The 23,253-nt window shown below is 34.4% G+C and overlaps 1 protein-coding gene across 1 annotated transcript in view; it reads right to left on the bottom strand.

The window, feature by feature from the left end:
- Positions 1-23,253, bottom strand: part of MYOM1 (myomesin 1) — an 83,622-nt gene that overhangs the window by 33,839 nt on the left and 26,530 nt on the right. The window contains exons 6-16 of the mRNA XM_032222248.1: positions 22,673-22,765; positions 16,360-16,448; positions 16,173-16,238; positions 14,595-14,765; positions 12,850-13,011; positions 9,784-9,925; positions 8,247-8,446; positions 6,550-6,606; positions 3,657-3,781; positions 1,657-1,840; positions 919-1,093 (exon numbers count right to left, since the gene is read on the bottom strand). Coding sequence (XP_032078139.1) covers positions 919-1,093; positions 1,657-1,840; positions 3,657-3,781; positions 6,550-6,606; positions 8,247-8,446; positions 9,784-9,925; positions 12,850-13,011; positions 14,595-14,765; positions 16,173-16,238; positions 16,360-16,448; positions 22,673-22,765 — 1,464 coding nt within the window. The remainder of the gene's footprint in view (positions 1-918; positions 1,094-1,656; positions 1,841-3,656; positions 3,782-6,549; positions 6,607-8,246; positions 8,447-9,783; positions 9,926-12,849; positions 13,012-14,594; positions 14,766-16,172; positions 16,239-16,359; positions 16,449-22,672; positions 22,766-23,253) is intronic.

Genomic DNA, 23,253 nt, shown 5'->3' with positions numbered 1-23,253 from the left:
TATATGAAATACAGCACCCGTTTCTTAAGTAATACAGTAGGATTACAAAGAATGTAAAAATGGCAAGGTCCATTGCAAAATTACTTAATAATTATTTTCTTATCTTCCTTGTCTCCTTTTTCATCAAGAGGACAGGAGATAGTGGTACTGCAATGAAGGATCTTGATTCTGCATGAAGGCTTACATTTATGTAGGGACAATGAACAAATCCTTGATCATGCCTCTTATATAACAGGATATACATATATAGAAACTCTTGAACAGTAACCCTTTAAAAGTTCACAATGCCTATATCTTACCACAAAATTCCAAACTGGTCAATAAGTTGAATAATTTTTAATTGTTTACGTGAACTTAAGCACAATGCTCTTAAAATAATATACTCTGAAATGGGCTCTACTTATGATACAGTACTTCACAAACAATATATATGTTGTTTGGTTGCGATAATGTATGTTGTTTTATCATTCATGATTTGTTACGGTTGACGTAATGGTACAAACCATTGATGTGATATTGAGAAAAAGTGCTCTCTTGAGGTCTTGGAATTAGCATATTTCATGCTTCATGTGAATTGCAGAATTTTAGGGTATATACAAGATTTGATAGCAGTTCTTGAATATATAATCAGAATTTATATGGGATTGTTTAGATTATTTAAATCATTTGTGCTAAGATATACAAAACTAATAGAATGCAGGGAATAAGAAATTAGGATGTCCAATACATCGGTGCCAAGAAAAAGAATTTGGCAACCAAAAGTCACATAATTTTACAGAATTACAACTCAACCAAATATTTCATTCATGCCATTTTTCAGGAGGGATCCAGTTACTGAACATTCATGCGATATTTTTCCTTTTTTGGCCCTTTTCAAATATTATTTCACAAATGATACTTAATTATCCAATTTATTACCTTGCACCTTTCACAGGATTATTGTTGCATGGCACCCAATCACCAGACCCTACTTTACTTGCTTCTATGTAGTATCCCACCAGTTCCTTTGCATCTTCAGATTCTGTCCAAGCGACAACTACTGACGTATCCGTATTTCGGGTGGGTATAATGTTGCTTGGTGGGCAAGGAATATCTACAGGGAAAGATAAACTATTAGAGCGTAGGATTCCTATGTTACTAGTGCACTAGTACTAGTACGCTACTAGTACTGCAGTACTATTTGTTTGTTTGTTTGTTTATTTATTTATTTATTTGAATTTATTTATTTGAATTTAGAATTCCAATGGCATACCATTTAAAGCAAACAACATACAAAATATAGTGTATGATATAAAATATACATAAACGACATCCATATGGACAGTCTGTATTATTTAAAAGATTACACTTCTAACAGATGGACCATATCTACCCTACCTGAAGGCCAGAGGAACAACCAGTTTTTCAAGTTCTTCTACAACAGCATTAGGGTAGGAGCCATATGAGCTTATTCCATGAGGAAAGACACCATGACAGAGAAAGCATGCTTCCAGATCTTGAAAGATTACAATGTTTAATCAAGGGGACCCAGAGTTCTAGCTTTTATAAGATAGGCAGAAACCCTGAGAACTGAACAGTCCCTCAAATAGCACCGGAATAGTAATATGTAAGCCAATAATCAATATTATATTGGAGTGTCCTTCATTGTATACTTACCAAGTTTGTCACCAACCACAGTGGCTTCAGTGGCCTCAGAGGGCTCACCAATTCCAGCTGAATTACAACAGCGAACACGGAATTGATAGGATTTCCCTTCAGCTAAGTCAAAAAGCGCGAAGCGAGGAGACTTTACTGGGATCTCAGTATTCACTCGTTGCCAATTTTCTGTTCCTGCAACACACTAAAATAAAAATTTCAGGATTGGGAAAGACCAGTGTCTTTAGCCAAAAATCATAGACTTTTTTCTAATATGAGCAAACAAGCCTCCACCTTTAAATAATGCTTAATTATTTAAAGTTTCATTATTAATCTGGAGCATGACTAATAATAGCCTAATTCTACTATGCATTTTAGATGCACTGTACCTACCCAGGATATATCTATATCTATATCTATATCTATATCTATATCTATATCTATATCTATATCTATATCTATATCTAATCTATATCTATATCTATATCTATATCTATATCTATATCTATATCTATATCTATATCTATATCTATATCTATATCTATATCTATCTATCTATCTATCTATCTATCTATCTATCTATCTAATAGAATAGAATATATAAGAAAATGATGGGGATGTGAGGCTTCCATCTTTTCATCACTTTTAAATTAGGCAAAGAACAATGTGTTTCTCTCAAGCATTCTGAACAGTTTTAATCTTTTCTTTAAGTAACTCCATCTGTTTTCCAGCATTTCTGTCACAATCTAAAGTAAAATATGAATGTACAGGACTTTAATATTTTCCACAGATCTAATAGGATGAGATCATTTTTTTAAAAGTATTCAACAATGCTCATATCGCAAACAAGGTCTTGGGTACCACTCAGAATATAGACAATCTATGTTTCTTTCTTGTTTAGTTTGATTAATCGACCAAATGTTCTAGGATGCTGTAATCTGAAGGAAGGACCTAAAAAAAGTTCATTATGCCCAGATCTAGCCATCTACTCATTCCTATGACACTTCAATTTTTAACATTCTTCCTTGATTTGATTAAATCAGGATTTGTCTGAGCATTTTAGGTAGAGGTAAAATGATACCCACAGTATTAAATTAAATAATTAAATTATTTTGAGACTTTATACCGTGACTCAAACTTACTTTTATTCTGCTCTCTTTGAAATTTCTTTTATATTTCAAATTACGCTCTTTGATGAATAAACCACCCTCCAACCCTCAAAATGCCCTTTTTGTTCTTGTACTAGAATTGGTCACATTGGATCACATTATCCTGGTTTGTTCCTTACATCAAGCTTCTGTTTTGCCTGCTATATCAATATTCCTGTGACCTAAGAGGTTATTTCACAATGGGATTGGGAAAGGGGATTGGGAAAGATCTTAGGGGATTGGGAAAGAGCTGCTATTCAGAATGTAAAATCAAGACAAATTACTGATAATCAGAGCAAGAAAGATTATTGAAATCTTAGGAATGACTTTAAAGTTACCAAGAACCACAATTAAAAGCAAGTATAAAATGTATAAAATGTAGTTTTCTTTCTTTCAACAATCTCAATATTCACTCCAATCAGTACTTCAACATTAGAGAACTAGTTAGTTCCCCAAGTATCACTTCATCTTGTCCATCCATCCATCCATCCATCCATCCATCCATCCATCCATCCATCCATCCATCCATCCATCCAATTTCCGTTAAATGAAACTGAAGAAAGAAAAGGGGACAACTTTTCTTTCTTTCCTTATTCCTTTGTCATTGCTACTTATTCAATTATTTCATATATATTCATAGCTTTTTTCTACATTTATTGTAAATACTACATTAAACACACAGAGAAAGACAGACATACCCAGGATAGCTCCAAAGTCTTAAAACCATTTCAAGTTTTTAAAGCACTAATACTGTTGAGACACTCTCTGTGTGTGTTTGATGTTAAATTAAATAGTTTGAAATGAAAATGCATCAATTTAGTAGCTTGGCAAAAAAATCAATGAGAAAATAGTGCATGCTCATCTTGGTTTTACCTTTTCAACGAAGTACATGACACCTTCATGGCCTCGTTCATGTGGAGGTTTCCAGCTAAGTACTATATAGTTCTTAGTTGCCTCTGTAACACGGAGGTCTAATGGAGGTCCAGGAACAATACCTTCTGCTTGAAGAAGCCAAAGAAAAGAAGAAGAATCCACAGAAGTTTATTTTAAAATGTTTGTTCACCTTTTTCTCCAATAAGAGCCCCTCTGCATGCTGCATCTTCATTGATCTAGCATTGGTATTATATTCTTGAGCATCTAAGAACTGGCTCTGCTGTGATGCAGCTCAAATTGCAACAATCCCACTTTGCTATACTGGTATTTCTTGGAGCTTGAGGTAAACAATTGCCCACTTTCAGGGATTTTGCCTCACACTTGCACTCTGCAGTTGAGCTCAGAGATCTTTAGCAGATTTCACACACAATCAAACTTGATCTTGATCCTAGTACAGTGATGGGCAACCTTTTTGGCGTGGTGTGTCAAAAATCGGCAAAAAATCGAGCATAACTCGCGTTGTGTGTCACTTCGACAAAAACATAATTTTGCGCAATTTATAGTTTAAACTACAAAAATGTATAATTGCAATATATAATTGTATTTAATAAACCAAAAACAAATTATTTAACATACCTGCTTAGTAACTTCTTTCATCCTCACTTTTTTCCAAGAGCTGGGAATGATTAGTTTCAAAATGTCTATTTATATTCCACGTTCTGCTTACTACCGTTTCAGTACATAGAACGCAAAATGATGTGCCATTTTTTTCTATAATGCCATACATCTCGCTCCATGTCTCTTGAAAGGGTCGGCCACTGCCACTACCACTCCCTTTACTTAACCTTTGTTTTTTATTTTTTGGGTGCTCCATCAGTGGGCTAGTGACAGCAGATAGAATTATAGATAGCCAATTAGGGGTTAACTAGCCTAACAAGCTAACACAACCTCCCCCTCACTTATCTCAGTTATTGTGGGCAATTACAAGTCCATGGCACCCCAATAGTTGCTGCTAATGGCGCTCACAGTTCCCGTTGGCACTCCGCTGTTCCCTGCTGTGGTGCGGTCGTAACCGACAGTCCCAGGAGTAGACTCTCTGTGCCGGCCTGACTGGAGAGAGGCGCGCACTGTTCCCGCGCTCCTCTCCTGCGGGTCCTCCCTCGCCGCGCTGATGACGTGTGTGCGCATGGCACGCACGCCTTACCAGCAGCCCCTGCGCTCAGAAAGGGGCGGCGGCGATACAGTAAGTGAGTGTGGGCGGGGGAGATCACACGTCCCGCCCCCCCCATTCCTCCAGCACAGATTCTTTCATCCTCGGCGGCCGTGCAGGAGCTGAGGATGAATCGCATGAAATCCTGTGTGTGTCACCCCAAATGGCTACGCGTGTCAGCACTGACACGCGTGTCATAGGTTCGCCATCACTGTCCTAGTACTTGAAGCAGTTTTGTAATTCTTGCAAAACACTACTGATTTCTCTGTTTATGTAAGCAACATAAAGCCTCATCCTATTGTCTATCATCTGTAATTACATTTTCTCATCTTATAGGTAAAGATATGTTCTATACTATGATTCACAACTGTAACCACACCTAGGGGGAAAGCTCCTGGCTGCAATTCTGTAGCATCATAATATAGCATTATAGATTTCAATGAGAATTTGAGAAATTAAATCCATGTTTTGATGCTCAAATGAGATTTCCTTCAGAACAACAGCTCAAATTGTGGTTATTATTACGAAATAAATGAACATAGCATGAAGATACCTGGTTATAACTGAAAACTAGTAATTATTTTTCTATTTTCTACACCAATTCTACAGACAATTTTTCCCTCTAGAAGCTTCTATCAATGTCTGCCTGACTTACAATATTTACACTCTTCTATTGGTGAGATGGAGAAAAACACAGATTGGCTCATGATGATTTCTGCCTGTTTTCTGCAGTTATGCCAACTTCAAAATGCTTTGAGTGGCTTACGTAACCACTGAACAATAGAAAGTAAATGAGCCTGAAGAACAATTGAATGCCTTTATGTATCCAATCAACTTGAGACTAGAAAATTTCAATTTCAGAAATGTATTTTCTTGAACAAAAGAAAAGTAAATAAGCATTTTCTGTCCAATACAGCAAATCTACTTATGAGGCTGTGAAGAGTATATTTTAAAACTTAAAAATTAATAACTTGGTACGTGCAAAACTTGCTATTCCAGAAACAAAATATTTCTGACAAGTTTGGAACATTGCTTTTATCTTTCAAACAAAGCCAATGTGATCATTCTAGGAATGGTCTGATGACTTTCTGAATGATAATCCTTTGAACCAGAAATGATTTGTGGCAGTCGAGCCGAGGTGGCGCAGTGGTTAGAGTGCAGTACTGCAGGCCACTTCAGCTGACTGTAAGCTGCAGTTCAGTGGTTCAAATCTCACCGGCTTAAGGTTGACTCAGCCTTCCATCCTTCCGAGGTGGGTAAAATGATGACCCAGACTGTGGGGGCAATATGCTGACTCTGTAAACCGCTTAGAGAGGACTGAAAGCCCTATGAAGCGGTATATAAGTCTAACTGCTATTGCTATTGCTATTGCTATAGTCCAGATAGTAGTCCAGCTCTCAGAACATGTCCACAATATCACAAACCATCTTTGGAACAATCAGATTGACCAACAAAAGAAACAGAATATTTTGAAGAATGATTTAAACATTTTAGACTGTTCTGAGTAAGGTTTTGCACCTCTTTTCTTCTGATTATTTTAAACAGCATAATCATATTTCCTGATTAAACTACAGTCCATATATAACGTCTCATGTGAGAAGCCAAGACAAAAGGGTGAGTAAGCTTCAATGCAGATATGATCTAAAAATAAAATATTAATTTCTGTACAAAAAAATGTGTTACCTGAAGGTTCCTCTTCAGTAACAATAATCTGTCCGGTCCAAGGGGCAGAAGGATGACCTAAACATATTGACAGTAATTAGCTGAGTTAAGCATTACCCCTTACTTGCCCAATTATTTAACTTTCCTTATTGTAACCAAATAATCTTAGTATTAATATTTCAATCTGGAAAACAGAAACCATTAAGGTAGTAAAGGCAGATCTCTACTGTCTTCCCTGACTCAGTTCATAACTACTATACATACAATAGTTGCATATAGTAGTTGGAGTAGAGACATGAGTTATCTCTTTATATTAGTTACATTATGTTTTCCAAAACTGGACTTTTCCAAATGTATTGGACTACAGTTCCCATTGACTTCACTTATTTGGGCCATCTTCCATCTCATAGAAAGAATTCAGATGCCTCAGGTCTTAATACAATGTTTCAGTGCAAATTTATTTTATTTTATTCATTTATCTTATTCAATTTCTATAGCCACACATTTTGATCCAAATTTTAAAACCATAATAACAATAACAGATTATACATATAAGCAACAAAAATTATCATAATAATTACATAAAAATGAGTACTCACAGACTTTTCTAACCTTGTGGTGTCCACATATCCTGTACTAGAAATACCATAACCACCTCTGGTCATAAGTGCTGGGGATCTACAGATCAATGCATCTGATAAGCATCAAGTTGGGAAATAGGTTGAAGACCCAGATCATTGGGGGCAATATGCTGACTCTGTAAACCACTTAGAGAGGACTATAAAGCACTATGAAGCGGTATGTAAGTCTAAGGGCTATTGCTATTCTCAAAGTGCTCATTCACACATCAGCTTTGCACTGGTTCTGAACAGACTACTGTTTCCTCACAAAAGAGCCTCCATCTTAATGCCAGCATGCTAAGACAGACTGAAGCTGGTCCAAGGTGATCCAGCAGAAAGAAGTGTCATGCATCAGTAAATAGAACCATAACTGCTTTGTGGACATTTTATATCACAAGGCAGGGAGTCTTTGGCGGCTGCCCACCTCTGGACTCCAAATGGCCTGTTGTGGGATCTAGTCCTCCCATCCAACTGTGGGACTGTGTACCTCAGTTTTCACTGCTGGAGAGTACAAATCTTTGACTGGTGACTATTTTCTTGTTATGTTTGTTTCTATTTCATCAGGGGAACATCAGCCTCACAGAAAACCTTTACTTTGGTGAGCTCCTTTCCAAATTGGATGAAAAAGGTAAGAAAAGAGGGACAAAGGACTAAAGGGAGGATAATTCTTAAGGGAAAACTGTATCACAGCATTTCTTTATGGATAGGATTATGGTTCTGGTTCTTGTACTGAGTATTTCAGATAATGATATATAAGCAGTGGTTGCAAAGAAATGTTATAAAAACACAAAGGGGTTTTGTTCAGCAAATCTTATTTTGAATAGTAAAAGTTTTGTTTATTATTGTTTCCTCTAGTGCAGTGGCTCTCAACCTTTCCAATGCCGTGACCCTTTAATACAGTTCCTCATGTTGTGGTGACCCCCCAACCATAAAATTGGTGTCTCGGTTCCTAACACCATCAAAAATATGTGTTTTCCAATGGTCTTAGGCGACCCCTGTGAACCACTGCTCTAGTGGAAATGTTCTTTGTCTTCATTCATATCTTCTAAAAATGTAGATTTAAAACATCTTGTTGACATACATTAGGAAGTACCTTACTTTTAAGTCTGGCTCTATCAGCAGGATCTAATGCTGCCACAGATTCTGAGATGCGTGATGGAATGCTGATACCAACATTATTCACAGCACGGACACGGAATATATATGAGCGCCCTTCAATTAATCCTGTTACAGGGAAGCGAGCAAACTTCACTGGTGTTTCATTGCATTGGGACCAATGAGTGGTACCAACTTCACATCTGGAGATGGAAAAAAAGCAAGAAAGGCAAAATGACATGGAAATAATAAATACATCTCAGGTCTTTCCAATATTTGCTTATCTTTGCTTTAAAGCACCTGTCTGCTTCCTCTTCCTCAAAAACTGCCTAAAGGCATAGGAATTCAATATGACTATTGTCCCTTCATAAAGTAAAATGAAATAAATACATTTCACAGATCTTTGTAAATTGAATACATTGGAAAAGATGCAGTCCTTAAAAATCCTTCGAGGCATTCTACAGGCCTATAAACATCTATGCCATGTAGGATGTTGGATTGTAAAGATCTGAACTAGCAAAGTCTTTCTTATGTTAATATACTAGGACTTATTAACCATAATGAAAATAGTTACAGTATTGTACTCAATTGTCATCCACTTTTAATCAGAGTTATTTAGATGAGCTTAGTCTAATTATTTTACTTGAGCTTCTTTTCAGGCTAATGTAAACATGAAGGACTGTATCAATGTATTGACCTGATCCCTGTATATCACTATAGCATGCTTAATTTTATGTACATAAAAGTAATGTTTTGTTTCAGACATTATGTTCTATGTGTAAAAATTTACAGTTTAAAGTAGGGTTTTTTAAAATTTGATGAGACCAAGTGAAAGCATTATCAAAACTAACTCCAGATTTTGTTTCTATTTTGTGTACACAAACCTACAAAGGGCAGCTGTGACATTACAAAGTTTGAAAATTCCCATGATAAATAGATTAAAATTTAATTACTGTATTAAAACTATATGATGAATTTATTTTTTCTTGCTTTAATCTCAATTAAATTATTAGTTTTGTTCATAGGTGAAGAGGTATCATGTAAGTTCATTTATCATTTTATGTTTGTTTGAAGGTTAGAGTTACTGGGTTATCAACTGATGTGGTATTAGGTGAAATAGTGAAATTCCACATTGTAATCAGTGAAACAGAGATAAAAAGATATTAAAATACTTAAATGTATATATGTAGCATTATGATTACATGTATTACCAGTGTAGTAAGTAATATTCTAGAATATGTGTTAACTTAGTAACAAAATAAAAAAAATGAGTGGGGGAATTCAAAAATGTTTACTACCGGTTTTCTGTGGGTGTGGCTTTGTGGGCGAGGCAAGAGAAGGATACTGCAAAATCCCCATTCCCTTCCCACTCTCAAAATTTCTGTTGCTGGCTCTCCAAAACCTGTCAAAGCTGGCTAAATACCACCTCTTTAACAAATCCAATATTGTAATCAGATACACTGAAACTTCTTAATCCAAATTTTTCTTACAGTCATATTGTCAAAGAGATTACATATCCCGGTCTATCATAAATACTAACTTATCAATGAAATATCCTAAAATAGGATGTCCACCATCAACAGCTGGTTGTTTCCAAGAGATGATGACATAATCTTTGTTAGCATCCAAACACTTCACATCTAAGGGAGAACCAGGGACTCCTGCTATATCAGCATCAGCATCTACATGGAAGGAGACATGCTTTTAAGAATATGACTGTTAACAGAATAGGTTCTATTACCTTATTAGTACAGTTTTAATTTTTCACTAATTTATCTATAAGTGATGTCATAATAAAAACACAGTTATTAAGAATAATAAGAAACTATTTTTGATTACACTTTCTCTCCCTCAGTTCATCCAATCAATCACCCAATATCCATGCAAATACATTACATTGCTGACTGATAACATCCATTATTAAAATTTAGAATATCAATATTGCAAGCATGACATTATTTGGCTTTCATACAACCTTTATTATAAAATTAGAAAGAAGAAACTTTTTCCATTTAGATCAAAATGTTTGTTATACAATGTAGGTTTTGGTCTTAAGCTGATTGCTTAATATTGAAGTCATACACAACACACACAAGCATGCTAATAAAATAAAGAAAAACAGATAAGTAGATTATATTTTACAAAAGTTAAAGTATTGGAAAAAGAGGGGGAAGAAAAAAAATCTATTGATTTTTTAAGTTCCACTTTTATGTACCTATATCTGCTAATTTGCTGTACTATAAAACTTTAAAGCCTCCTTAGAAGCCAGGCTGTGGTTGTATTTGCAGGCTGTACAATATATGGTGTATTGTATGTGTGGGAATCATTCTTCCTTAAATTTGGTTAGTCTTTTGTCACACACACACACATTTTTCCATTACTGCATGGAATAGAATTACATTTCTCCATGTCTGTTTCCAATCAGATATTGTTGGAATTTTAACTCTTTCACTGGCTCACGTTATTTGTGAAATTACAAATAGCTATCTCTTGGTAATATTCTATATTTATGATGATATATATTTTTGATCATGTTCAATAAGAGGAGTGCTATTTCCCAGGACCTGCTGACCTGGTGCCATTCTGGACTTGATCAAAGAGTCAAGAATTTGAAGGGTATCATTGAAAAGTTGGCATTACTCTCTTCAGCTGCTTTCAACAGCTGACACTGTGATATTGAGGCACTGCATGGACTAGTGAAATGTGATCATCCAACACTTGTGCAACAGAAATTCCAGAACTTGTTCAAAGTATGAGCTCCCTAGTGAAATGCATCATCTGTACAAAAATCTAAGAACAACCTGATGGAAAAGAACAACATGAATATCTATAGTTAACAAAGTACAAAACTACTGTAAGTATGTATGTATGTATAAAATTTATAACTAGATAAAGTGATGCTTATAGAATTACAAGTGTTCGTTTAAAACAAAATCTGTGATTGGCCTTCATAAGAACACATTCCATAAAGATTCTGATAATTCTGAGCATAGTGTGGTTATTCATTTAGAAACCATAGATCTCAAGCATATGTTTATGTGATGACACAAAAAAAGGTGATAGGGCTTATTTGTTTGAAAGAATTATTGTTGGGCAAAGAGCTTATGCAGACCAGGTAGTGACTACACACATAGCTATTCTTTTACCAGGTTCAATCAAACAAAAACAGCCTTTCTAAATCACAAAGACATTTTTTAATTTGAATTTGTGTATGTGAAAGATTGAAAGGAAAAGAGATTTTCCTTTTTGGTCTTTTTACATCAGATGTAAAGATTTGTTATTAAATGTTTTGGTATTTCTAATTTTTGCATTTTGGGATGGTGGCAGGATGCTCCCAAAGTACTTATATGTTTTGAGCAGGGGCTGAATTTGGGGAAATAAATCAGTTACATTTCCTCTTTTCAGCATATGCAATAGACTTTCACTCTCATACACAATCTGTGCTTTAGTTCAGAGATCAAACAGGCATGGCATCTGCTCCATCCTAAACTATTTTTGATCCTTGATTTATTTAACTGATTAAATTTTTATGCCACCCTTCTCCCTTACAAGATGATTATGGGTGGCTTTCCTACCCAATAGAAAATTGGAAAACAACTTTAAAAAGTGACCATTTTCTAATAAAGACTGAACTTGAAAATGAGCTGGATCAAGATGAATGTTGGCAAAAATAATAATAATCCCCAAGTCAGACCAATTGACTGACAGTTGTGCAGTGGTTAGGAATGTACCACCTCCTCGGTTCTTAACCTCTTCTCTGATTCCTCCTCATGAGCCAGACTGGAACTATTATTAAGAGGCTGTAAATAATTCTAAACACATGTTTTGCATGCTTTCCCTATTCTGTTTTAGTCCTAATAATACTACTCATTCCCTTTCTTCTTTTAACCATATGCGTATGTGTATATATACTACATGTATGTGTGTACATGTACGTACACACACACACACACACAGACACACACATATATATACCAGTGGTGAGTTCCGGATCCCGTTGCAACCAGTACAGTGCAACAGAGCCGGGTATCCACCACATGCATGCACGCAGCACACGCACAGCACACGCGCAGCACACGCGTCAATGAGATAGGGAGGGTTCAATGAGTCACATAAATTAGTGAGTGGGCTTCTGCAACCAAGGAGGAACATGAATATGGGTCTTTACAATCATAATTTAACACCTTAAACACTATATCACATTGGCTGAATTTCGGCTTTAATAAAGCCTAAAAGAATCAAACTGGATGCGACACAAGACAAAAGTATACAATTTGGTTCCCTTTAGAAATTTGGGATCAAAGACTACATTTACAAGGGACGCGAGAATCACATTGCCCTCCTTTGACATAATATATCTTTAATAAGATCTCCTGGCAACATTTTGATTGGCACAATTATCTATTGTAAGGAAGAAAATTCCTATATTAAATGACATTTTTTGATAATTGACAGTATTATTATAATTAATGGTAATCAGAGCTATAAATCATAATCATATGAAATGTGTCTATATTAGAGAAGAGAATATAACACTGAAATGTCGCTGTCATTGGCGCCACCTGCATCACTGTCTTTACTTTATAATTACTATAATATATCTTACCTCCAACAAACACATAAGCACTGTACTCCTCATAATAGTCTCCCATTATCACACGAAGAGTATAAAGGCCTTCATCTTCTTTATTAGCATGAGTCAAGGTCAGTGAGGCTCTTTCTCCACTCCAATGCATCTGAACCCATTTTGATGGAGAAATCAAAACTCCTAAAAATTAAAAAAAAAATGTCATGAACAGATACCACTCACAAATGGAATTATGTTTAAATAAACATCCTTTCCCAAGGAAATACCTAATAGTCCTTTCACAATGATACATTTGACTGAGTTTAATGCACTGAAGCCACCCTTTTCAAAACATTGCACAAAATTGTGTAAGTGGTTTTAGGTTTCTTTCCAACTTTAGATACTGTATATGGAAAAGTTCAATCAATAATGTGTTTGCTTAAGAGAATGAAAACATTTCCTTGTGTGATATTAAAAATGCACATTTTCTTCATTCATGAGTGTCAACTGGTTCAATAATTGTGGCTTGGCCTTATGGAATTAGTCTCACTCCCAAGTCTTCACATTGATTTCAGGGCTTTCCAAAAATGTTTTCATCCTCAAGGCAAAGAAAAGCTATTTCCAGTTTCACTCAACTTATTAAAATGGATTGGCTGTTAAATCTTATTTCAAGTCAGAAAATTATCTTCAAGTGAACCTATGAACACAGTGTATCTTAAAGAGTCAGGAGAGATTTTAAGGTGTATATAACACTAACCATTCTATATTTTAAGTATCTGTCTATTGAGAGGCTACTCTCCCATTCATGGCCAATCCTCAGTTTCAGCAAGAAGACAGAAGAGGCTTTCACTAACTAGTTAACATTGATATAGGTAGTTTTTTCTGTTATACAGTGAAAATAATTTATTACAGTCTTTAATGAAGAAAAATATTTCTTAAACTGAATAATCAATAGTTTTACAGTTTATTGTGCTACAATAGCTTAAAAGGAAATCATAGTTAAATATCCTGGCTTATTGTAGTATGCAATTCAGCCACAATCTGAGAATAAAAGTAACATTAGAATAGGTAGCTTTCAGTTTATGTCCATTTCTTCAGTGACCATTCAAAATTACAGAGGTGCTGAAATAAAATAAATGTATAGTTGGTCCTTGAAACTCTGGCCATCACAGTACCCTGTAGTCATATGATTACAATCTGGGTGCTCAGATGCTTGGCTCGTGATTATGATGTTGCAGGAAGCTATGGTCACATGATTGCCATTTGTAACCTTCTCTGCTAGTTTCCCACAAACTGTGAGGAAGTGAGGGTTAGTGAGGAAGCCACCAGGGAATGTCAGAGGTTTTGCTCCAGTTTTTTTCTCCTACCTGCAACACATCTACCTTGCTGCATGCAACGTGCACCAGCCCTCTCACGGCCTCCTTTGACTCACATGTGGCCTGTCCAGCCATCCCAATGCTTCTCTAGGCCTTCCCTCCATGGTACCGTATGCTCCTTATGTGAGACTCCTGCTTCATCACTTAACAACCCATAAGTTCTGGTGCTATGGAGGGCAAAAGGAGCTGCCAGGATTTGTATTGCTAAGGGGTGTAGTCACAAATGCATCGCTTAGTGACAGCAATCCCAATCCCAATTGGCATCGTAACAGGACTACCTCTTGCCACAACTTGCTTTCTATTGGGTGATCCACTTTTCCCCCTACAACTTCAAATGTATAGAAATATCCTAGACAGACATAATCTAACTGAAACAAAGAAGAACTTTATCTTTTAGTGCATGCTTACCATTCCTGTACCACTGGATTTCTGGGTGAAAACGCTTAATATCAGGATGAATGACAACTGTGCAGCCCAGACTCATTGTCTCACCTTCTCTTCCAAAAGAAACATCAAATGCATCCACAAAATGTATTTCAAACCTGGAAGCATAGCCGTATGGACTAACACCAAGGCCAACTGTAAGAAGAAAAACTAAGCTTATTCCTTTGTTAAAGCTGGATTATTTAAAGTCAGGTGCTAAGCCTCTTTTCTTCTTCTGAAAAGATAATTTTTCAGATCACCAACAGTGGAAGCAATTTTAAAGAGAGACATACCAATCTGGGAAGTATATCATATAAGTCAAAATTGGTCAGTTTTCTTTAGTATAAGATCAAAGTTCCCAGTTGAAAAGATATGCCTCAAATTCTCTTCACCATTCTCTTAATTATATTATTTAAGTGATGCTTATGTGATATTTCATTGTTTCATAAATTAAGTTGATTTATTTTTATCCTTTTATCATGATTTAACATAAAAGTGGATGTTGTTTTCTGTAGGCTGGATATTACAAGTCTGAGTTATATAACTATGCTAAAAATGGGTTTGGCACTCAGTTCATTCAAGCTGCATGTTATTAGTTTAAGAATAGTCCTGACAAATTCAAACAGTGGCCCTTTGGTTAGAACATTAACCAGTGAGAGATTATACTGTTGTTTCTGTTGTTGTCTTTATTCTGAAATCAGCTGAACAATAACTTTAGAGAACCAGATAATTTTTCTGAAAGCAATACTGGCAAAAAAATGACTTCAAAAGGCTGCATATGTTACTTGCTGCATTGGGCATTTTTCTTTCTATTATGGTAAATGGAAAACTCTGATTTCCACAATAATATACTTTAGAATCCTAATGATAGGAAATTAATGTTCCCTGAGTCAACCTATATTTTGTTCACCATATAACAACGTAATTCTTATAAAGGGCATTTAAAGTCATGGACTAATGAAAACTAGATAAAGCAGTGAATTCAGCAGGAGTGCCAGATCTGGGCAGCACAGAATACTGCATGGGTATTGAAGGATTTTGTACATGTTTACTAACATCTAGTGATCAAGTGGAATTTGCAGGCTCCAACTTTTAGAAGTCTAAAAGTTGGAGCTTGCAAATGGAGAGGGGGATATATCAAACTTGGTGATGCTGTGAGCCCATAAAATAATGATCTAATAATAGATCAGGGATGACAGACAAAAATGTAACATTGGAATTGCATAGTATCAACATGATGTGGCTTTTCACCAGATACTTTATTATATGTTAATATATATGATACTTATCTTAATAAGATAAAGTGCTTAGAATCTTAAAATAAAATTCTATCACATATATTATCAAAGGCAATAGGAAGAACTAGGCAATATTCTCTGCCTCCAACTGCATCTGATATTGCAGTATAAGATAAATTATTATAAAATATTAATACTTCCAAAAAGAGTATATTTCTTTAAATAATCTTCTCAAAACATTATACGGAACATTAAAAATTATACTAATACATTTCTGAATGACCTGCTATAATTTTCCTCATAATGAAGTTTATCAACAACTTACAGCTTAAGGGCAGTGTGATAGTTCCAGCATGGAAAAAACTTTCATCGAACTCTCCTTTCTTATATCCTATAGTGAAAAAAAAAGCAAAACAATATTTCTACTGTCATTTATCTATAGGCCGCAAGACAAAATTTTAACAAAATTTTGCTAAAAAAATGCTAAGGAATGAATATTTGAACAAACCTACTTTTTACTACTACAGAAGCATAAGCTGAAAGTTCTCCTTTGACATTCATGGCAGAAGCACGATACTGAGCAGTATCATCAAAATCACATCTGTGAGGAATGAAGGATTTAGGAATAATGTTAATGTCATAAAAAAGCATTATGCTCCTATATTTTGCAATAATGATCCTCTGGTCCCTTCCACACATGATGGCTGTGCTGATTTTAGAATGTTATCATTTTGGCATGGTCCCCATGTACATGAGTCTTCCAATGGGCTTTGCAGTTTCAGAAATGAATTGGTCAACTCCTGTTCCTGTCTTCAATGCTGTGACTACAGAAGATAGTCTTCCTTCATAAAAGCTGAATGGGCAGTTTCCCATTAGTGGAAATTACTGCCTTGTTCTTCCTTTTGGTTTCTTGTCTCCTGAAATGAAGCTGCTATGGTTGCATGGCTTATCCTGCATTAGTTTATGATCATAGAGGGGTATTTTGCTATGACCATAAAAAGTCACCACCTTTTTGTGTGTGCTTACTTGTTTTCCTTGCCATGAAAAGCAAATAGGGAAGGAAGAAAAACAAAGGAATAAGGCAAGGCACCAGCCAGCTACCATTTTAGGCATCCTCTCTGGTCACCCAGGGCTACCAGATGTCCAAAGGAAAGTTAGAGTCTTCATGGAATGGTAAGAGCCAAGCCAGTCACTGTGTGGAAGGGGCCTTTCTTCTATCTTGCTTAGGCAAATTTTGTTCAGATTTATTTATCATGTTCCCTTCCCTCCAAAATTGCTCATTCAACTAGAAAATGTTAGCATAAGAAAAAAAAGGTTACATTGCATGGTAGGATTCAGGGTGAGTATGAGTAAGTCATGATGATTTTAAAAGCAGATGTGATATAATACGGGCATTAAAAATAATAATTAAAGGAGCTTGTTATTGTTTTACCCCAATGTCCAATATCTCCAGTTTCCCACCAGAGCTATTATTTTCCAATATTATTTCACCTTCAGTGCACCATTTTTAAAGATTTATTTAATATATTAATTCCAGTAGCTAATTTGACTGTTCATATTTACTTAATGTTTATTTATTGATGCAATCTCTATAGCCACCCTTCTTAAACACATGACTTTCCAAGGCAAACTGTCATAAGAAGTTACACTATATATGAACATTTCCTACATCTCAAGAGCATTCTGATTCTTAAATATGAAAACAAATAGCTTTTATTCTACGAAATTCACCCATATTTTGTCAGTATGATGTTTTACCACTAGACAATAATTTAATTTCTCCATTGAATTCAGTTCTTGCACAGTATTTCCAAAATTCTGTTTAGTAAAGAATAGATCTCAGATAGAATTGTTTGTATGAATGAGGAGCAGGATGGGGATAGGAATATGCAATGTAGTTAGATGGGAAAAAGGGAAATATTACACATTATTGAAGGGTTCAACAAAAAGGAAAAATGAAAGAAGCGACTGTTAAAAGGTTTGGGAGTTTGGTTTGTTTTTTGTTTTGTTCTTTCAACCTTACCTCAGGTTCTCAATATTTCCTCTTGGGAACAAATCTCTCCACAAAAGTAGTTTCTTGTGGACTCCTTTTAATTCATGGAACAATTTGACTCAATTTTATAGAAAAGGATTGTTTTTTGCCAATGAAGAAATAGGATAATGTGCTACATAGAACCAGGATCTTATATCCTATGCAGTTAAACTGTATTCTTAATTCTTAATAACATTTTGATTGTATTAAGACCCTAAATCTGATTAGCTCTATTTAGGATGTCAGCCTAAGCATGGTCATAGGACTAAGCTAGAGTTCATGGAAGATGAATGTTAATTCACTTCAACTGATATTTTGTACATCACTTGAGATGATGTGTAGGAAGTGAATCTTTATGACAGGCTGTGTGGTTTTCTCACACTTTATGGGCAAGAAATAAGCCAAAGTATCAATCATCAGAGTGGCTTGAATGCTAGTCAGGATAACATCAGCTGAACCATTTGCAGAATAAAGTGATATCCCAGCAGCAAGTTCTAAGCATCATGAAAAGAAAGCAAACAGTTAGTCATTTAATTTGTTTCTAATATATATTTTATTGCTAGTTATTAGGTGAAGGAATTGTGATACATTTTGTTTCATGTGCCAAAATAACTTGTCTGAATGCTGATATTATCCAAGATATTATCTGGCACCACATGCAGAAAAATATCTCAAGTCAGATTGACACACACAAGTGGAAGATGCTTCCATCCACACATTGAATGATGGGTGTGGGTCATAATGGTTTTATTACTTTCCATCTTCCATGACTTTTAGCCCTTTTACTAAGTAGCACATCATTCTGTGTGGGTCTCCTGCATTTCTGTAATTCAGAGAAGCTGCAGTACTTTAGGTTCAAGTTAATACTTGTAGAAATAATACAGAAGATACCACAATGTTAAATTTCATTTTATATTCATTAGCTTATTACAGATGATCACACTAGGGCCGCTTTTTTTAAAAAATAGGCAGTTTGCATTGCAGAGTTTTTCTAAAAAGTAAAATCTTCATCTTTCCACCAAAAGAAAAAAAAGTTATGGGCAATGAATTCTAGTTGTACCTAGAATTAAATTAATGGAAGAGTTTTTGACTGAAAAAAATATGATTCCGATAAAGGCCAGGGTCTGATAAAGAACTATTTGCTTTAAGAATGTAAACAGAGGCATGTTTTGTCTGGAAGTCATCTTTAGCCTTACTGTTAGTACTTATTAAGTGCTTAAAACTATATTCTAGTTAATAGAATAGAATATAATTTGAATAGAATTAGAAAATTGTTATTAATTTATTATTATTAAAACTATTAGAAAATTATTATTTTCTAATGGCTTTCAGAGTAGGATTAGAATCTATCATGAAGATAACAGCAAAAAGAAATGTAATTTAACAGACTCCTTTGCCAATAATGTTGTTATAGAAATTGCTGTAGATAATGGTGATGTGTTTTCAAAATATTATTTTATTTTATTGCTTGAATACAGTCTACATTATGTGTGAATATATTTAGTTGAAATTTTAGATACAGAATTGGACTCTAGGTATCATACGATATCACAATTATCTGGAAAACAGCTAATCTGTAAATAATAGTTTCAGTTAAAACAATATCTCAGCAAGAAAACATCCCCCCCCCAAGATGGCGGCGCATTTAGACGCTGTGGCTTTGAGCTCCTGGTGCCACAGTAGAGTTAGGCAAAAACTAGTCTATACCTGCAGGGAGTTATTAAAGATTTTTAACCAATTTCATTGTATTAACCAATTTTGTTGTACAATGACAATAAAGATTATACTTATATTTATTACTTCTTAATGATCTTTGATCACATTCCTTATACTATAATAACATTGTACAGGAGCTAATGGAACATATCAATCAAAATGATGTTCATTCATAAATTTGTACCTGTTAAAAATCTATATTGTGATATATCCTGACATTACTTTGGGCAGCAAAAATACTATGCTAATGACTTTTGAGTTTAACTGCAGTTATAAAATAACTTACATAGGGTAATCATGAAGGCCATGATTACTTCTGACAAGATTTCGGTGTAGACATCAACATTTCTAGAAACAAGGCTGATATACTCTAACATCACATTTAAGAACACCTTGACAAGGTGAAAAGACAGTTGAGCACCAGGAAGCAAATTTACTGTTGTACTCTTCTGAAAACACAAACTTTAGAAACATAACTCAGAACCTGGTGTAGACTAGATGAAGCAACTGGCAAGGAGCATTAACCAGTGATCCTATACCAGCCCACCTTCATATCACCAAAGTCAGACCTGTTACTGAATAGGACAAATTCAACTAGATTCATCATCCTATGTTACTTGCATTGATCAGACAGTGTTACATTGATAAGATAATCAGATCCTGGATTACGTGTTTCTCTTATTGACTACCTGGCATTTAGTAACAAATCTTTCAAGCTTTGGATAGTGATTTAAATTACACAAATTCTGCTTGCTGGATGGGCAAGCAACCAATACATATCTAGAATCTAGATAAATTTCTATTACAACAACACTATCGTTTTCTCTCTAGTTTCTTCCACTGATAGCCATTTTTCAATCTTTAATTCTGACATTTCACATCCCTCAAGAAATGCTTTCATATTCCCATTTTTTTCTATTGACAGACAATAACTTGTTCAGGCATTCGATCTACCCTTGAAACTAACAGAGAATGAAGACATGTTAGTTGATTCCCATGCTAAATCCTATCATCCTCTGTTCTCTGGGAGATAATATCTGCATTGACAAGCAGAGCCAGATCTAGGCTAAAGCCTGAGTAAGCAACAGCCTAGGGGCATCAAATCAAAGCCCAATATGTTAACTGTTTGCTGAAAATAGCTAATTATGCTTAATATACAAGGTGTAGAATAAAAGGGAGTAAGGAAAAGAAGGCATTATATTAACCTGGTTTCCTTTGCATTTAATTCATACTGCCCAAAATTATGAAAAGGGTTGTTTAAAATGCCTTATAAGCATAATTTATTTCTTAAAATGAGATGTCATGTATTGTATCCCCTTTTAGGAAATATATTTAGATTCATAGGCTATATAACTTATCTTTCTACATTGTACACATTTTCATTTATTGTATTACTTAAATGCAGAATTTTTAGTTTAAATCTTTTCTATATTAAAATAATTGATGTTCCGTATATTCTTAATTTTTGGGAGCACCGGGAAAGATAAATATAGGGAAAAGACAACAACATCTCTGAAAATCTCATCCCCCAAAACAACCCAATATTTCATAAAATGCTTTCACTACTTATTTTTACAATAATATAAGTTTATACCAGCATTTGAGCTGGACAAAAATGTAAAATCTGTATTAATATCAATAGGCATTTCCTACCCTAAAGAGTATTTAAGAATATAGTATAATAATGATGCTATATTATATAATTTATTACTACGAAAACATATACTAGGCATAAAATGTTATAAGGAACGTAACTAGTACAACAAACCCTGTTTGGATACAGTTTGCATTTTCCACAAACTATTAGATTTGAAAGTTAATTTTATGAACTTTCTGCTTTGTTGGCATACTTAGTCAATAAAAAAGATTAAATAATTTCTAATTTAATTAGTACTTTTTATTCTATATAGGGTCAAATCAGAAAATGATTATTATACATTCTTTCCTATAATAATTTAATCGAGATTTAATTTCTAAATAAAGGTACATTGAATTTGTTTTAAGATTGTCTGTCATGGTTTCCTATAACATATCCAGGTGTCAAGCTTCTCATTACTACACCATTTTCCTTATGCTAACATGTTTTCTTTTTTTAAAAAAAAACCAATTACATGCAATATAATAAAATAATCACAAATTCTTTTTTAGGGAATTCAAAGCACAGATATATTGGTAGCTTTCATAAATTGTTATTGTCCCCGTAGGCCAAGACAGCTTCCAATCATCCAGTTCTTCCTCCCATATTTTCCAGGGTTACACATCCCATAAACATATACACGTTTTGTTCTTCTAGCAACAGCATCCCAAAATATGAAGCTTGAGCAGGGCCAGCAGATTTCCTTGTGTGCCCTGCAGTCATGGGAAATTAAAATTTGTGAAAGCTCAACAGGATCTCTTGCTCGTTAATCATGAGTTTTTGTACTTGGTTCAATAAGAAATTGCAAAATTCTACTTAAATCAAGTTGGAGCCATTTATAACAGAGGGTCTTATGTAGAAAAGATATAAAAATATTTTGGTGTTGTTCAAGACCCAGATTATATTGAGAGATTTAAAGGATCCTTGTAAGAGTAAGATTTGAATAAAAAAAAAGCCCAATATCACAGACATATTATGACTCTCTTTAAAGGGCAAATTCCCTTAAAGATTAAGAGCATTATCTGGCATTACTTTCAAACATTAGAAATTACCTAGAATTTCTTATATGCCTAGAATTCAGTAAATTATCTAAGTATATATCAAATATAAACATTAATGTATTAATTAATTAATTAATTATGCTAGATAAGTAATCTTAATACAGTACTAGTGGAAATTTATCAAGAAGGACGTACAAAACATCAAATCAGCTTCAGGATGTCTTATATTGTTACAAGGAGTTTGAGAATATGTATAACTTTTCATAAAATGGTTCTGTCCCCAATAAATTAAAAACCAGTAGTTCCTATTTCAACATTCTTGCAGTATATTACTAGCACCATCTTCAAAAGACATACTCATATACTATAGGGAATTATCACATACTGTAATTCTAAAGAAAAAGGAAAAAGATTACAAAAACTATATACTATTCCCTTACTTGTTAATCTCCAAAGAGTGCATCCCATATCGACTTTGGATTTCATATTTACCAGGATGAGTATGGATATTGATGGGAACATTGTTTTTATACCTATGAAATAAAAATGGTTTTATGATAAACACATCAAACGAAGAAGAAATTTCATAAAAAATAGATTTAGCAAAAAATAAAGAATGAGACTAAATTGAACTACTTGTTCACATATAAACTGATTGAAAATATCTAACTGGAATATTGCAGTGTAGAAAAATATGACTCATAAAGTGCAACACTTTTACGCATCTGATTTCATATTACATCATTTGTATACATTTATGGAAGGGTATATGTAGTAATAATAAAATAAACATGGCAAACTTCAGTAAGACTGCTGAGTTTTTATTTAGCTTTGAAAAGCATTTAAGGAAAAAAAAATATCCAGAAGATGGCAGCAAATATTTCCATCAGCATGGAATACGAAGCATTTGTCAATAGTATTATTGAACTTGAAGTCTTAATTAACAAGTATTCAATTATGTACCCTACTGCATTCTCTTTTGTAAAACTGTTTTTAAAAATCTGATTTTGGTTTGTGTTTC

Source organism: Thamnophis elegans, chromosome 8, assembly GCF_009769535.1.
Source record: "Thamnophis elegans isolate rThaEle1 chromosome 8, rThaEle1.pri, whole genome shotgun sequence".
Taxonomy (NCBI): Eukaryota; Metazoa; Chordata; class Lepidosauria; order Squamata; family Colubridae; genus Thamnophis; species Thamnophis elegans.
Note: the sequence above shows the minus strand (reverse complement) of the source record. Positions and strands in the feature narration are given on the sequence as shown.